This window comes from Priapulus caudatus, unplaced genomic scaffold (assembly GCF_000485595.1).
Source record: "Priapulus caudatus unplaced genomic scaffold, Priapulus_caudatus-5.0.1 Scaffold56, whole genome shotgun sequence".
In the NCBI taxonomy this organism is placed as follows: Eukaryota; Metazoa; Priapulida; class Priapulimorpha; order Priapulimorphida; family Priapulidae; genus Priapulus; species Priapulus caudatus.
The window spans coordinates 412,430-425,510 of NW_014577117.1; the positions used below are offsets into that span (position 1 = coordinate 412,430).

The following is a 13,081-nucleotide window of genomic DNA, read 5'->3' on the forward strand; positions in this document are numbered from 1 at the left end:
AGAGAGGAAAAGAGAGAGAGAGCGAGAGAGAGAGAGAGAGAGAGAGAGAGAGAGAGAGAGAGAGAGAGCGAGAGAGAGAGAGAGAGAGAGAGAGAGAGAGAGAGAGAGAAGGAGAGAGAGAGAGAGGGGGGGGAGAAAAAGGAGAGAGAGAGAGAGAGAGAGAGAGAGAGATGGAGAGAGAGGCGTGAGAAAGAGAAAGACCGTCTTCATATTTGAGCGTTTTGGAACAGTACCGACGACTCAAGTACTGATGGTAAGTGTAACACTAAACGCATATCTCGCTTATGAAACAACTACGATAGAGAAGACCGAGTCAATCGTAGCAGCATAATATTAGCGGCAAATCTGCAAAGAAAACTGATCCACCTTCTTTTCATTGATCAAATCATTCATACTATCCGATCAGTGTCTTTCATTTATATACACATTTAGTCATGCTTACTCGTAATAGTTTAAATCTGTGCAGGTTGCTAGTGCCACAGACGAAACTTAAGTTGTTTCAGTGCTGGTGCCACTTCAGAATCATGGCTATAGACGAATTGTTTTCACTTAAAATGTTTTCTGATGTTCCAGAATAGAACCGTGGCGAGTGTATGTAGGTTAAAGCAGAGGAAACTCGATATGGCTTCATCCGTGCATATGCTACCAGCTTACGAACAATCGTTGTTCGGTCTCTCATATTAAATATATGGCCTATCTAGAAATAGATACAATAGGCCATATTTTTAGTAGGTCTGACCTGGCACGAAAACGACGTGATCAAGCTAGACACATCACATGTCGACGTACGAAAAGAGTTGTATATATAAGTGATACGATTAGGTAGCAAGAGTAAGCAAATCGGGTAGACAAAGCCAACAGCATAGGCAGAAGACGCGAATAGATTGTGTTATTATCAGGCAGCTAATCTTTTCACGTATAAGGCGTACACAGTCTTAGGGGTACGCACTTCACAGGCGTACGGAGGGTATAACAAATTGCATGTGAAACAAGTAATTAAGTACAAGGTGAATGAACCGAAAAGAAGATCTACTTCAGGTAATATAGCATCAGGCTATCAGCTCACGATTTTCCCGCCGTCAAAGCCATGCTCCTCGGCAACACCCAGCGGTCGCGTCACGCAATCTCGTCGCGCATGCGCACGACGGCGGCGCCACGCGTAACGGAGCACCGGACACGCGGAAATGCCTGCGACGTGGTGACCCGCTAAGCTTGTATAACACAAGGTGGCTACTGTGAGAGCGACGTCGTGGCTGTGCTGTGGAACGCCCAGGTGTGCGGAAGGCGTCGTCTGCTATAGATATGCAAATACGCGGTGGCCAACCAATGGCGCGGGAAAATTACGTATGCCGAACGCGCAATGTTGCGCCTAAGTCTAGCTGTCTAGGGAAAAATATGATGGTGCCGCGCAACGAGTGGTGCCAACGAACTTTTAATGTATTCATACCGTGCGACTATGCTGCCATAGACAGATTGCTCCGTGATCAATTACCAAGCAGATATTAGGTGCATTTACGGGAAAAATTCTATTTGTAACCAAGCGTGCAAACGCTATATAGGGTCATTCGACAATATACTTCACAGGATACACTTCGTGGATATTACCTATTTGTGTGTAATACATCCTGTGTGGAAATAAATTCATAGAAATTCGTAAAACGTGTTCTATTAGGTTATTATATTAGATAATTAATTAAGATTTTAATAAACATACGAAAACCATATGCCGACACTATACGACTACCAAAACTACCTGCCGCCGTCGTCACCTCTACCACCCTCACCTATATAGCTTTCATAATGAACATATATATTGTATACATATATACATACACACGCGCGCACGCACGCACTTTAAACTTGCTTTTGCATATAGATAGGTTATGCTATTACCATGCAGGAACAGTATTGTTTGAGCATTAGATGTAGATTTCGGAGTCGGAAATGAAGTTAATAACGTCACTTTAGTCATTTGAAAGTGTTAACCGTTTTATAGTATAGCTACACACAGTAATTTAAAGGACAATATTAACCGCCATAGACCATCGAATTATGACTACATTTCAGTGGAATATTTCAGTGTTCAAAGTATCGAAGACTTCTTGAGAAATTACCGTCGCCTTAACAAACCTGTTTCTTTTAACCGAACACTGACTCTCCTTGAACTATTTCCATGTCCTGATCAGGGTCGTCCGAAGGGGGGGGTGAGATGGGTGCGGTCGCACCCCTTTTTTCCAGTTTCCCCGGGAATTAGTTATTTAGCCGGCAAGTCAATTCGTTGCGGAAATGTTAGCGTAGGGCCAATATTTTCGCGTGTTTATGCATAAAGCTTTTGTATCGCGCGTTAAAACTTCCGATTAGCCAATCAGATTGCAATACTTTTCCACCGTCATATATTGGTAATAAATTGTGTGCAAAAATGCTCCAAAAATAAGGCTCAGATTGCACCAGAGCGCATCTAAAACCCCTGAGCTTCCAAGGCCCTTAAGCGGGCCCTGGACCCCGGCCGCGAGGGACTTCGCGCTCACTATTTCACAGAAAATTTTAAATACTCCTGTCATGCCACCCCCCACCGTTTGAAAAACTTGGTAGGGGCCGGCTGACCATGTTTTGCTTCAGACTTTATTCTCTTATTTCATTAACATAGAGTACAAAATCTACTACGGAAATCACTTAAAAAAACAAGGGAAAATGAATACAATTCGTCCTGCATAATCTCAATTACCTACCTCCCATTTCCAATATTGTAACCAATCCCTTCTGCTTGGAAGTACAAAGCGACGCGCGGTTTGTATTCCTGGCAGTTGACAGTGCGAGGTTCGTCATTATACATGGTTATAACCATGTAATAACATCTCCATTGGCCTGTGGTCATCTTCCCCCTTGCAAGCCCCCGCTAGTCACGCCCGAGTCTATTAAATTTTTAATAAAAAAATTCAAATTGCGATGTATGTGTATGATGCACATTTTAATTTGAAGTGTTCTCCATCTGCCTGGAGTGATAATATTCACACACCAAATGTTACAGCCGATACACGTGCATAGGTAATAAACAATTAAATTATTAGCTATCTAACCATACACACATAAACGCACGCATTAACGCACGCACGCACAAACACATTAGAAGGGATAGCAATATGGAAATAATGGAAGTATCAGTTATTTTGAACCCGCTTTGATCAAACAAGGTTGAAAAGATAATTTCTCACTCTACCTCGGGAACCTGTGAGAAGCGTTTGAAAGACAAGTTTCTTTTTTGTCTTTTCGCGAGGCGCATGCAGCGCACAGACTCACGTTTTCATATATGTGTGTGTTCTTTGATTTATTTATCTAATTATCATATTATCTTTACTCACATTGCCGGTGTATGCCTCCCCCAGTCAATACAAAATACACGTAACATGGGACACCTAGCATGATCGAGTGGACTTAGTTTATAGTTTTTTTAAAAATAAACTTCAAATTCAGTCCAACTACAGTACCATTTAAAAACTAGAGCACTCAAAGAGCACAGACCTCCGCCAAGGCAGCTGAATTCTCTCAATGTGAAATTTTTTATTAATTAATTAATTAAGTGGAAAAATTAATTAATTAATTAAAGGGACAGTAGCCTCTAGGATTTTACTGCATACAACTGTACTTACTGTATAACAAATCGTCTATACCTACACGTATTTGTTACCAGATACCTAATTTAATTGTTATAATTAGTTACACATCAACGCTACGAAATTTGAACGGCGCCATAACACCCGCGACCGTGCTGCCACCCCGAAAAAGTTGCGTATTTGACCATTTATTTTGCACGCTACAGACCGAGGGCTAATCACAAAAGTGCAATTATATTTACACCTAAATGCTATTTAACCAAACGATATTCATTTTAGGGCAAATTTATCCATATTATAACTGAAACTATATGTCGTTTATGAGATATTACAATCCTTTTGCTTTTAAATGAATAAATAAGTAACACCCTCGGTCTGTAGCCCTTGGCTGGAAAGTGGTTTTGCGCAACTTATCAGATCGTGCGCTGGCGCCGTCGTTGTAATCAAACTGTAGTCGTTAGTTTTAAAACATTAAAAAAAATATATTTCTAATGGTGACTGAACCATGAAACTTTTTATGTAGCGTAATTATAACCTAAATTAGCTGAAAATAACCCTAGAACCTAGAGTAAACTCTCCCTTTAATTAATTAATTGGATCCGGATTAGTGCGAGCGTGCAGGTGGGGGAGGACTGTGGTTGCCCCTTAGCCTGTGTATTTTTAAGTCTACAGCCAGCGCACCTAGCGGAAGTGAACTGAAACGTGCATGGTAACACACACATACACACACACACACAAATCAACACTCAATGGCACGCCGGTGAAAACATAACCTCCGCCACGCCCCTGGCGGAGGTAATAAAAAAATGAGGCGCTTCCACAGCCCCAATTAATTGGCTGATCTGTGTTTGTTAACCTGTACTGATAAAATAGTTCTATGACAGAATGTCTCTGGTACTGGTGCTTGTTAGCCTATGATACTCTAATCACCAAATAATTTCATCAGATTTCATGATAATATCAGGGATAATAACAGAGTGAATAATATAAGAGTAACTTGCAATTCCGACTCTTGTCACCTGCTGCCATCTGGTGACAAGTGCAAACAACTTTATTCAGTTTGACAAACGACAACCAGATCGGGCGTTGCTAGAACACGGGCGTCGAAGGAGGGTGCCATTACGTGGCAGCACTAGTCATTGCGTATGCTTCAAAGTACAAATCTTCCACAGTCATACTTCCGTGCTAGACATGGCCTTATTTCCCTAACCCTGACCCTAATCCTAACACAAGTGCAGCCACATCACGTGACCCTTCTTCGACGCCCGTGTTCTAGCAACTCCCAACTAGATCGGTTGTCGAGAAACTGTTGCTAACGCGTTTTAAATAAACGGATTTATCATAAAAAAGTCACTCGAATATACTACTCCGGCTATCATGCTGCCATCTAGCGGGAAGACTCCTCATCAAATTGGCTGGCAAGGAAATTTCTCAGCCCTGTTAGAGCCTCATCCTTGTTAGTCGGGTTGTCATCTGACGAGGACAATTTAGTCAGATTGGTCAGCACAGCATCGGGCACCCGCACATCTCCGCGGCGAATCTGCTCCAATAGTTCTAGCCTCCGTGCATTCAACCACCTCGCAGTCGCTTCCAACTGCTTCCCCGTCTTCCCTCCCTCGCACTTACACTTGGCGATCTTACGCGACACGAGCTTACGCAGGACCTGATCTGCCTGGTGGAGCAGGCTCCGCTCGTTAATCCGCCTCGTTAACTCCGCCGCTGCCTCCTCCTCCGCAGCCTCCTCTTCCGTCGCGCCGCGCACGGGGTCGGCTAGAGCGCGCAGCACCAGCGCCATCACGGCGTCCACCGTCGTCTCGGAGATGTCTCGCTCGGTCAGGCTGTGTCGCTCCCACGGGTTCGCCACGGGGTCAGGAGCCTCGAACCTCTCGTGCATCGCCGTGATGATGGCGGCCGGCACGGGGCGTCGCCGTCGCGTGTTCCGGTAGAGGGCGTCGGTGAGGTCGCACGCGACGTGGACGACGCAGAAGCCGGCGGCGTGCCGGCGGGCGACGCGGCGATACTCGCGCCTCATGCCGCGGTAGTACATGTTGTCGTCGACGACGACGAGGAGGGGGCGGGGATGCTCTGCCTCCCACTGCACGTCACGTCTCAGCGACGCGAGGTCAATGCTGCGTGCAAACGCATCCCAGACTGCCTCGTCGATGCGCACGTCCCCATTCTGGTCTGCTCCCATGCTGATGACCACCTCTTCACCCTGGTCTGCTCCAATGCTGATGCCTACGTCCCCACCCTGCACGACAGCCGTGTTGACGTCAATGTCAACACTCGCAATGCCATCCACTTCCTTACTCTGGTCTACCCTAATGCTGACGCCTATTTGCAGGCCCTCTTTGTCGCCCTCGTTGCTCTGCGGGGCAAATTCCTGCAGAAGATCGTCGACGCAGCGGACGACGTACTGTCTGCATCTCTTCCATGAAGAGCTCTCTGCCATCCCTCGCATCTCCGCGTTGTCCCCCATGGCCCGACGCGCCACCGCTGCCTCCTCCGCCCCTCGCATCTCCTCCCCCTCGCTCCCCGCAGCCTGCCGCGTAGCTGCCTCCTCCGCCCCTCGCATCTCCTTCTCATCGCCGCCCGCGGCTTGCCGCGCTGCTGCTACCATCGCTGCCTCTGCCTCTGCGTCGCTCCCAGCGGCCCGACGTGCCGCCGCTACCATCGCTGCCTCTGCCCTCCCTCGCATCTCCTCCCCATCGCCCCCCGCGGCCCGACGTGCCGCCGCTACCATCGCTGCCTCTGCCTCCGCACTCAGGATCGTGTCGTAGCTGATCGTCACTGCGCACATGCTGCCGCCGGCGTAGCGGTCGCAGAGTCTGCGTGCGAGGGTCGTCTTCCCAGCTGCTGGAATGCCACACAGAACAAGAAGGACAGCACGTGCGATGCCGCCACTGCAGCAGTCCTCGACTTCTCCGGCCATCGTCGGCAAGTTACAGCCAGGCTGGTACCGGACAGGATCGGTCGAGCAAGATTTCTGAAGATCCAGTGTAGCGACGTTGACCGCATATATACTGTGCTGTGTTTCACAAGGCTCCAACCACTGGAAGTTCTCCTCGAAATAGTGGAGGACTTGCAATGCACGTTCCAAAGCGATCTCAGTGATCTGGGAAATAGACAGGGGAACAACTTCAGTCGGACCACTGAAGATTCTACTAAATTTAGGTTAGGGTTTTAATGTGTATTTAAACTGCATGAAATTAAAATACCACAAAAGCGTACTTTAGTAACAAATACTTATTGTAATTGTAAAGTTGTCCAATCACATAGAACAGCTTTACAGTTGGCAGCAGAGACTTACCTATGATTTTAGTAATCTGGCAAGACCGGGCCTCCATCCTGATAGTTGCCAGTGACTTTTGCATTGCTGAAGTTCATTCCAGGATTTTCCAATTGGAATCTCTGCAGTGTCAGCTTCTGCTCCATCTTATCATAAGTGAAGGGATCAGCTTCATAGCAATCTGTAACCCAGCAATATTCAAACACCTCGAATATTTATTCGTCCCCCTCCCCTCAGTGCAAAACTGCTGAAGTAAGATAGCAGTATTAAAGACAATGAAGAAGAAACAGCAGCAATGTCTGCCAACAGGTTTTGTGACAATTAGGTTCGTATCAGTAAACTGTAAATCTCCGCAAAGTGCTATCCAATCCAAAACACAAACCAATCATACGTGGCAATAGCTAAAAAAACGTTCGAGGCTTTTCTCAACATAATCCGCATTTCATATTCACGAATCTCACTCAGTCTTGATTGAACACAGGCATATAAAATAATCAAAGTAAGGATTACTATTGGCAGATGATACTAAGCCATAATGCCATGCTACGGAATCAGCTCTTTCAAACTATCGTAGGTGAGTTATCGATATCTGTACTCACCTTTCAATAAAGAACGCCAGCAGGTTTTTACGGTAGACTCCTTGACATTTGGACACTTTGCCAGCATTATGCGCACAAGTCGCCTGTCCTCGATTGTCCAAGTACTGTCGTCAGCTATCACAGGCCCATATAGGGCACCTTCAAACACGACCTCCCCTCTTACTTCACATTTCAAGGACCTGGTTGTAAAGATGACTTTCACCTCCTTGCCCCTCGTTCCCTCTGCAACGTTCACCTCGATGTAAACTTCCTCTAGGGTTTGCCACCAGTGCCCCCACGGCGTGCGAACTTCGATTATGCCACTATGCTCATCGAAATGTGCCATCGTTCTTGTTGATTACTCATTTCAGCTATGCATGACCTTAAAAATGAGAGGGAAATCATAGTGATTTCATATTATCATCACATCACAATTTCAACAGTGTGGAGAACGTTTCTGCTTCAACTTAGTGAGCCGCCCGTTTCTTGATAAACTGGATTTTATGACGGGAATTTCAAGAAAGCGATAATCGCTACTGCGAATCATATGAAAAAAATACAACTAAAAAATCAAGATATATGCAGATTTCATTTTTTCAATTTCAAAGTTATAATTTTTGAATACTATAAAATATTTCAAGCGAGAAATTTGACAAAAAAAACCAGTGCAATCAACATAATTAGTTCCCACTTACATGTAGCAGTAAAATAAATTTCTCACTGGTACAGAATTGTTTAGTGCACGAATATGATGTGAAAAATACAAGAAATGGGATGGTTCACGTTTTCAAGCGACTTCTTGGTCAGATTTAAAAAAGTTTAATATCAACAGAGTAGACATCATAACAGCCACACCACCAGCAGCAGTGACTCCCTGTTCTTTACCAGCATAGTTACTATAAACAAACAATATTTTATGCATATACTTGCTCGAATTTATCACTTTGTGTATGCTTGATTGCACAGCGATTTGTACTCGATTGACATTCTATTCAAGTGTAATCTAAAATATTTGTTGACAAAACGCTGCACGTTTGACTTGCTTTGATGAAATTTCCTAATGTCTATTTATTGTGTGAAATGTGTTAGAAGTTACATATTAAAAATACTACAGCCCAATTAAAAATTGAAATCAATTTTAGAAATGAACATGTTGCAATGTTTTATTACCATCAGTGCAATATTGTTACATGCGAACACTTAATATTTGGGAATGAAATTTTTTACTTACAAATATTATGCCTTTGTGGTAATACAATGACAAAATTATTTGAAATGTATTAATCAGAGATTCCTTAAAAATGAATTTGCATGCATACAACTCATGACCATCATAAAACCTGGCATGCTATTGAACTTTTGGTAACTGCATCACAATATTAAAATTGTAATCTGGTATATGCATGAAATGCTGCGTGCAAATAGATATACTCTTCAAGAGAATCGGTTGAGTTATGTATAGCACGTTTCACCATCTGGAGTGTAAATAAACCTGAATAGAGAACGAGTGGGAACGAGTGGGCCTTTCCGCTGGAATGACCAGTCACTCATGCAACACACTGTCTCTTCACATCAATAAAATATAGACGAGAAATTATTCCAAATTTCAACTTGCACCACAATTGCTAGTCACAAGTCGCACAGTAATGCCTAACACGAAGGCATCCGAGACGTCCAGTTAAGTTCAGCCTTTACCTCGAACCGTCGATCCCAATCACACCACATATATTTAGTCGTCAAATCGTACCAATCAAATCAGCCACCTGTTGAATCAACAGTCACTCATTTCGTTTCAGCATTCCTTTCCATGGACTCGTCAGTCACAGCAACAACGCATCACACACAGTTATCCAAGCAGTCCATTCATTCGAAGCCTCTCCACCAGCCTTGCCAGTCACAGCAATACCACATCACACACAGCTATCCAATCACTGTCCGTTCAATTGAAGCCTCTCCACCAGCCTTGCCAGTCACAGCAACACCACATCACACACAGCTATCCAATCACTGTCCGTTCAATTGAAGCCTCTCCGCCAGCCTTGCCAATCACACACAGCTATCCAATGAGACTGTCCGTTCAATCGAAGCCTCTGCGCCGGACTCGCACCGCCATCGCGTCACATGAAGTCGTCCGAATCGTTGCCGCTGTCCTGATTCGTCGACATCTTCGCCGACTCGAAGAGCGTCGCGTAAGAGCGCAGCTGCTTCTCGCGCTCCCGCTCCTCGGCCGCCTCGCGCTCCCGCTGCTTCTGCTCCAGCAGCACCTGCTTCTTATCGCCGCGCTCGTCGCGGTCCCGCAGCTCACGCTGCTCGCGCAGGTCCGGCGCACGCTCCGTACGCGTCTTGTTCAGCCGGTTGATGATCTCGTTGGCGCGCTTCTCGACGCGCACCTTGCGCACGTCGCGCTGCCGGTGGAAGCCCACCTGGCCGACGTCCATGCCCGGCGTCTTCTTCAGGTTCGACCAGAGCGTGTAGACGACGTCGACGTCGTTCATCTTGTTGCCGGAGATGCTGTTGGCCTTGCAGAGCTGCACGGCATCGACGAGCACGCGCGACGGGATGTCGTCGAGCGTCTCGCCGCGCTTCAGCCGCAGGTAGACGTGCGCCGACGACACCTTGTCGACGTGGAACCACACGTCCTCGGGCCAGCCCCAGCGGATCAGCTCCTCGTTCTCGTGCTTCTCAGCGCCCATGAACAGCGTCACGGCCGGCTCGACCACGCTGCTCGTGAAGTAGAACACCATCGCGGCGACGCCGTTTCTCGAACTAGGCTTTAAGCAAAGTGCCAGTTATATAGGCACTCGGGTGATTGCGCGCAGTTTTTTCGAATCACAGTCTCTCTCGCTCTTGTACGGGTTTCAACCTCCGGGGGAACACGTGGCGAAACGATCGCCCTCCGGTGTACGCAGGCAGACAAATGCCCTGCCGGCAGTGTCGCTCAAACTTGGCTTCTCCCCTTGAGGTTGAGTTCATGTGGTAACGCTCCTTAGAGTACTTCGGACTTTGGAGTAATCGGTAGCGCTGTACACGATCAAACTATTACCAGTGAGTAATCGAGTTTCACAGTAACGCAGAGGGAATGACCAACACAGCAGACGATCGCTCTGCCGGTAGCGTTAAACAACTCTGGCTTCTCCTTCCTGCTGATGACGTAACCCAGAGGCTCTGGCTTTCTGGGCAAAAAACAAAAATTGCTAAACACCCACAAAATCTGCAAGACAAAGTTCTGCATAGTGTTGGAAACTGATGAAAATCCCACGATCCGACATCGCCTGCGCAAACTGATTGATGATTGATGAATCCTTGATCAATAACTATTCTATATCATCGCTATAAAAATATTGAGACGTTTAACGTTTTAAAGTGTCCTGTGGATGTGTGGTATAACTGATATAACTGATAGGGTAGATTTAATACAAGTTACAACAAACAAAACCATTAGTTTATAAGTGTAATTGACGACTTAAAAAAAATTATCCTTCATCAGGGGCTGAAAATAGTGGCTTTTGCTCGCAGGTCCGAGACTTTTCAGAAATATTTTTGGAAGGTCCAATGAAAGATATGTAACGTTTGTTTGGCTAATAGATTGTTTGGTAACAGTGGGTCCGTTTTTTGATACAAAACTATAAAAAGTTAAACAAACTCATGTTTGCCCTTGTTTGATACAATACATGCGTCGTCTGCAGGCATTCGAGTTACTCGCACGAGCGACGAGTTACCTCCGGCACGCTGAAACTGCGTGCGCATCCACGTTAACTTCCAGTATAAACAACCATGCTACTAACGTTGCAGCATACACTATGAGCACGTGTAATTTCGACTCTTATACTTGGTATGTTTCATTTCGAAACTTCGACTCTATTTCGCCTATAATCACCTGTAAATGCCGGTCTAATGCTCATCTGCAACACACAAGTACACCGGTGTGTGCACAAACAACATGAATAAGAGAGCAGGTAGGAAAGCGTGATCGCAAAATTCGCTCGACGCTCGCTTCATTTCACACGATCACAGAACGAAAACACATCCAACAGCTCCCATCTTGGTATCTATGTGTACATAAATGTTCACTTGTTCGAATTATAAGGTATGACGATGGCAAATCCACCAATGAGCATTGGGACAGGTTTAGAATGAGATCGTATTTGAGTGTCTGCGTGCGCTAGAATTTTGTATTTCTCATTAGAAAGGGTTATAACTGTTTGCAATTGTTAATTTCAGAAACTAGAATCTTTTCTGAATCCGACAGTGTAAACGGCTCGTACGAGGTGCGTTGCTGGGGTGGCCCAAGAATTTTCAAAGAAAGCCTACTTTTTGTGCAGATTCACATTGTAAATTGGCCATTTCTAGTGTGTGCTAGCAAAAGTTTGTTTACAAGAGAAATTATGAAAGAATTTTTTTGTTAATAACATATATGGTGTCACTTGCGACTTGGATTCAGAGGATGGCATTATTATTTGTAAAAAAACTTCTGCTGATTTATGGGAATTTTTTTCGTAAGTATGGCCGCCTATGGAAAATGATTACCCATGGTGGTACCTTAACTCTGGCCTTTGTTCTTACCTACTCCCGCCAGAGATATCTCGTGAAATCCTGCAGGAAATGTTCTCTCCGTGAAAATGTAAAGAGGACGTATCACCCAAAAATCCCTAACGACGCTACTTTCGATCGATCGCTGTAGTCGTGTGTGCGTGACATAATGCCCTCGCGCATTGTGCTTGGCTTGGCGGGCCTCGAAACGGAGCTCGGAGGCCGGCAGCAGCTCATCCCGGCATGCAATGCGCCCCATTACTCGTGTATAAACAGACATCTCGTCCTCTTTACATTTTCACGGAGAGAACATTTCCTGCAGGATTTCACAAGATATCTCTGGCGGGGAGTAGGTAAGAACAAAGGCCAGAGTTATAATTCGAACAAGTGAACATTTATGTACACGCAGATACCAAGATGGGAGCTGTTGGATGTGTTTTCGTTCTGTGATCGTGTGAAATGAAGCGAGCGTCGAGCGAATTTTGCGATCACGCTTTCCTACCTGCTCTCTTATTCGTGTTGTTTGTGCACGCAGCACAGGGCGGGTGTGCGGTGTACTTGTGTGTTGAAGATGAGCATTAGACCAGAATTTACAGGTGATTATAGGCGAAATAGAGTACAGAGAAGCATTAAGACTTTGGTACATTTCGTGTTTATTTACCATTATTTTTTTCATTGAGATGTTCCAAGTGCCTGTGAGGACACGCGTTAAACTATAGCTCATAGGGTCTATGTCCCCCAGGGTACTGCCGGAACGTACCCTGGGTACGGTTCGGTATACCGGAACGTACCCTGGTCACTATTTGATATGGTTATATAGGGTTAGGATTAGGGTTCGGGTTCGGGTTAGAGAGTAGGCGTAGGCGACTCCTTAGACTCGTTAGTGGAGTAGGCGAGATACGGTCCGGCATATTAGATAGTACCAGGGTACGTTTCGGTATACCAGACCGTACCCAGGATACATTCCGGCAGTACCCCGGGAGACATTAGCCGCGTTCACACGGAGCGAAGGAACTCGGATCGAAGACGACCCGTGTCGAATACGACACGGAGCGTCGTTGAAGAGAGCGTTC

General features: G+C 45.7%; 4 protein-coding genes and 1 long non-coding RNA gene across 6 annotated transcripts in view; 1 reads left to right on the plus strand and 4 right to left on the minus strand.

The window, feature by feature from the left end:
• The first annotated feature begins 155 nt into the window (after positions 1-155).
• LOC106821041 lies at positions 156-1,659 on the plus strand. The gene is made up of 2 exons (XR_001395691.1): positions 156-253; positions 574-1,659. It is a non-coding gene; the product is annotated as an uncharacterized LOC106821041 (long non-coding RNA).
• Positions 1,660-4,346: 2,687 nt separating this feature from the next.
• On the minus strand, positions 4,347-5,505 carry LOC106821038. The gene has a single exon (XM_014825673.1). It carries the CDS (start codon positions 5,503-5,505, stop codon positions 4,999-5,001), a length of 507 nt encoding a protein of 168 aa, XP_014681159.1. The 3' UTR covers positions 4,347-4,998.
• Positions 5,506-5,550: 45 nt separating this feature from the next.
• On the minus strand, positions 5,551-6,097 carry LOC106821025 (the record flags this gene model as incomplete). Its single annotated transcript, XM_014825661.1, has 1 exon — positions 5,551-6,097. A coding segment is annotated over exon 1 (540 nt), but the record flags the coding sequence as incomplete, so codon positions are not given.
• A 265-nt stretch (positions 6,098-6,362) lies between these two features.
• The window catches only part of LOC106821039 (nudC domain-containing protein 2-like), an 8,054-nt gene continuing 1,335 nt past the window's right edge, over positions 6,363-13,081 (minus strand). Inside the window, exons 2-4 of the mRNA XM_014825675.1 lie at positions 7,500-7,860; positions 6,922-7,081; positions 6,363-6,726 (exon numbers count right to left, since the gene is read on the minus strand). Coding sequence (XP_014681161.1) covers positions 6,930-7,081; positions 7,500-7,824 — 477 coding nt within the window. The 5' untranslated portion in view covers positions 7,825-7,860 and the 3' untranslated portion in view covers positions 6,363-6,726; positions 6,922-6,929. The remainder of the gene's footprint in view (positions 6,727-6,921; positions 7,082-7,499; positions 7,861-13,081) is intronic.
• LOC106821037 (coiled-coil domain-containing protein 25-like) lies at positions 8,615-12,701 on the minus strand. 2 transcript variants are annotated; one of them, XM_014825671.1, is made up of 2 exons: positions 12,670-12,701; positions 8,615-10,651 (listed from the first exon to the last, which is right to left on the minus strand). In XM_014825671.1, the coding sequence occupies exon 2, from the start codon at positions 10,220-10,222 to the stop codon at positions 9,596-9,598; it is 627 nt and encodes a 208-aa protein (XP_014681157.1). In that variant the 5' UTR covers positions 10,223-10,651; positions 12,670-12,701; the 3' UTR covers positions 8,615-9,595. The 2 variants fall into 2 exon arrangements, with proteins under 2 accessions (XP_014681157.1, XP_014681158.1); XM_014825672.1 differs by lacking the exon at positions 12,670-12,701 and adding an exon at positions 12,042-12,059.

Bases quoted from the DNA above. Each gene is read 5' to 3' on its own strand.
- LOC106821038 (XM_014825673.1), bottom strand. From the start codon at position 5,505: ATGCACGAGAGGTTCGAGGCTCCTGACCCCGTGGCGAACCCGTGGGAG.
- LOC106821037 (XM_014825671.1), bottom strand. From the start codon at position 10,222: ATGGTGTTCTACTTCACGAGCAGCGTGGTCGAGCCGGCCGTGACGCTG.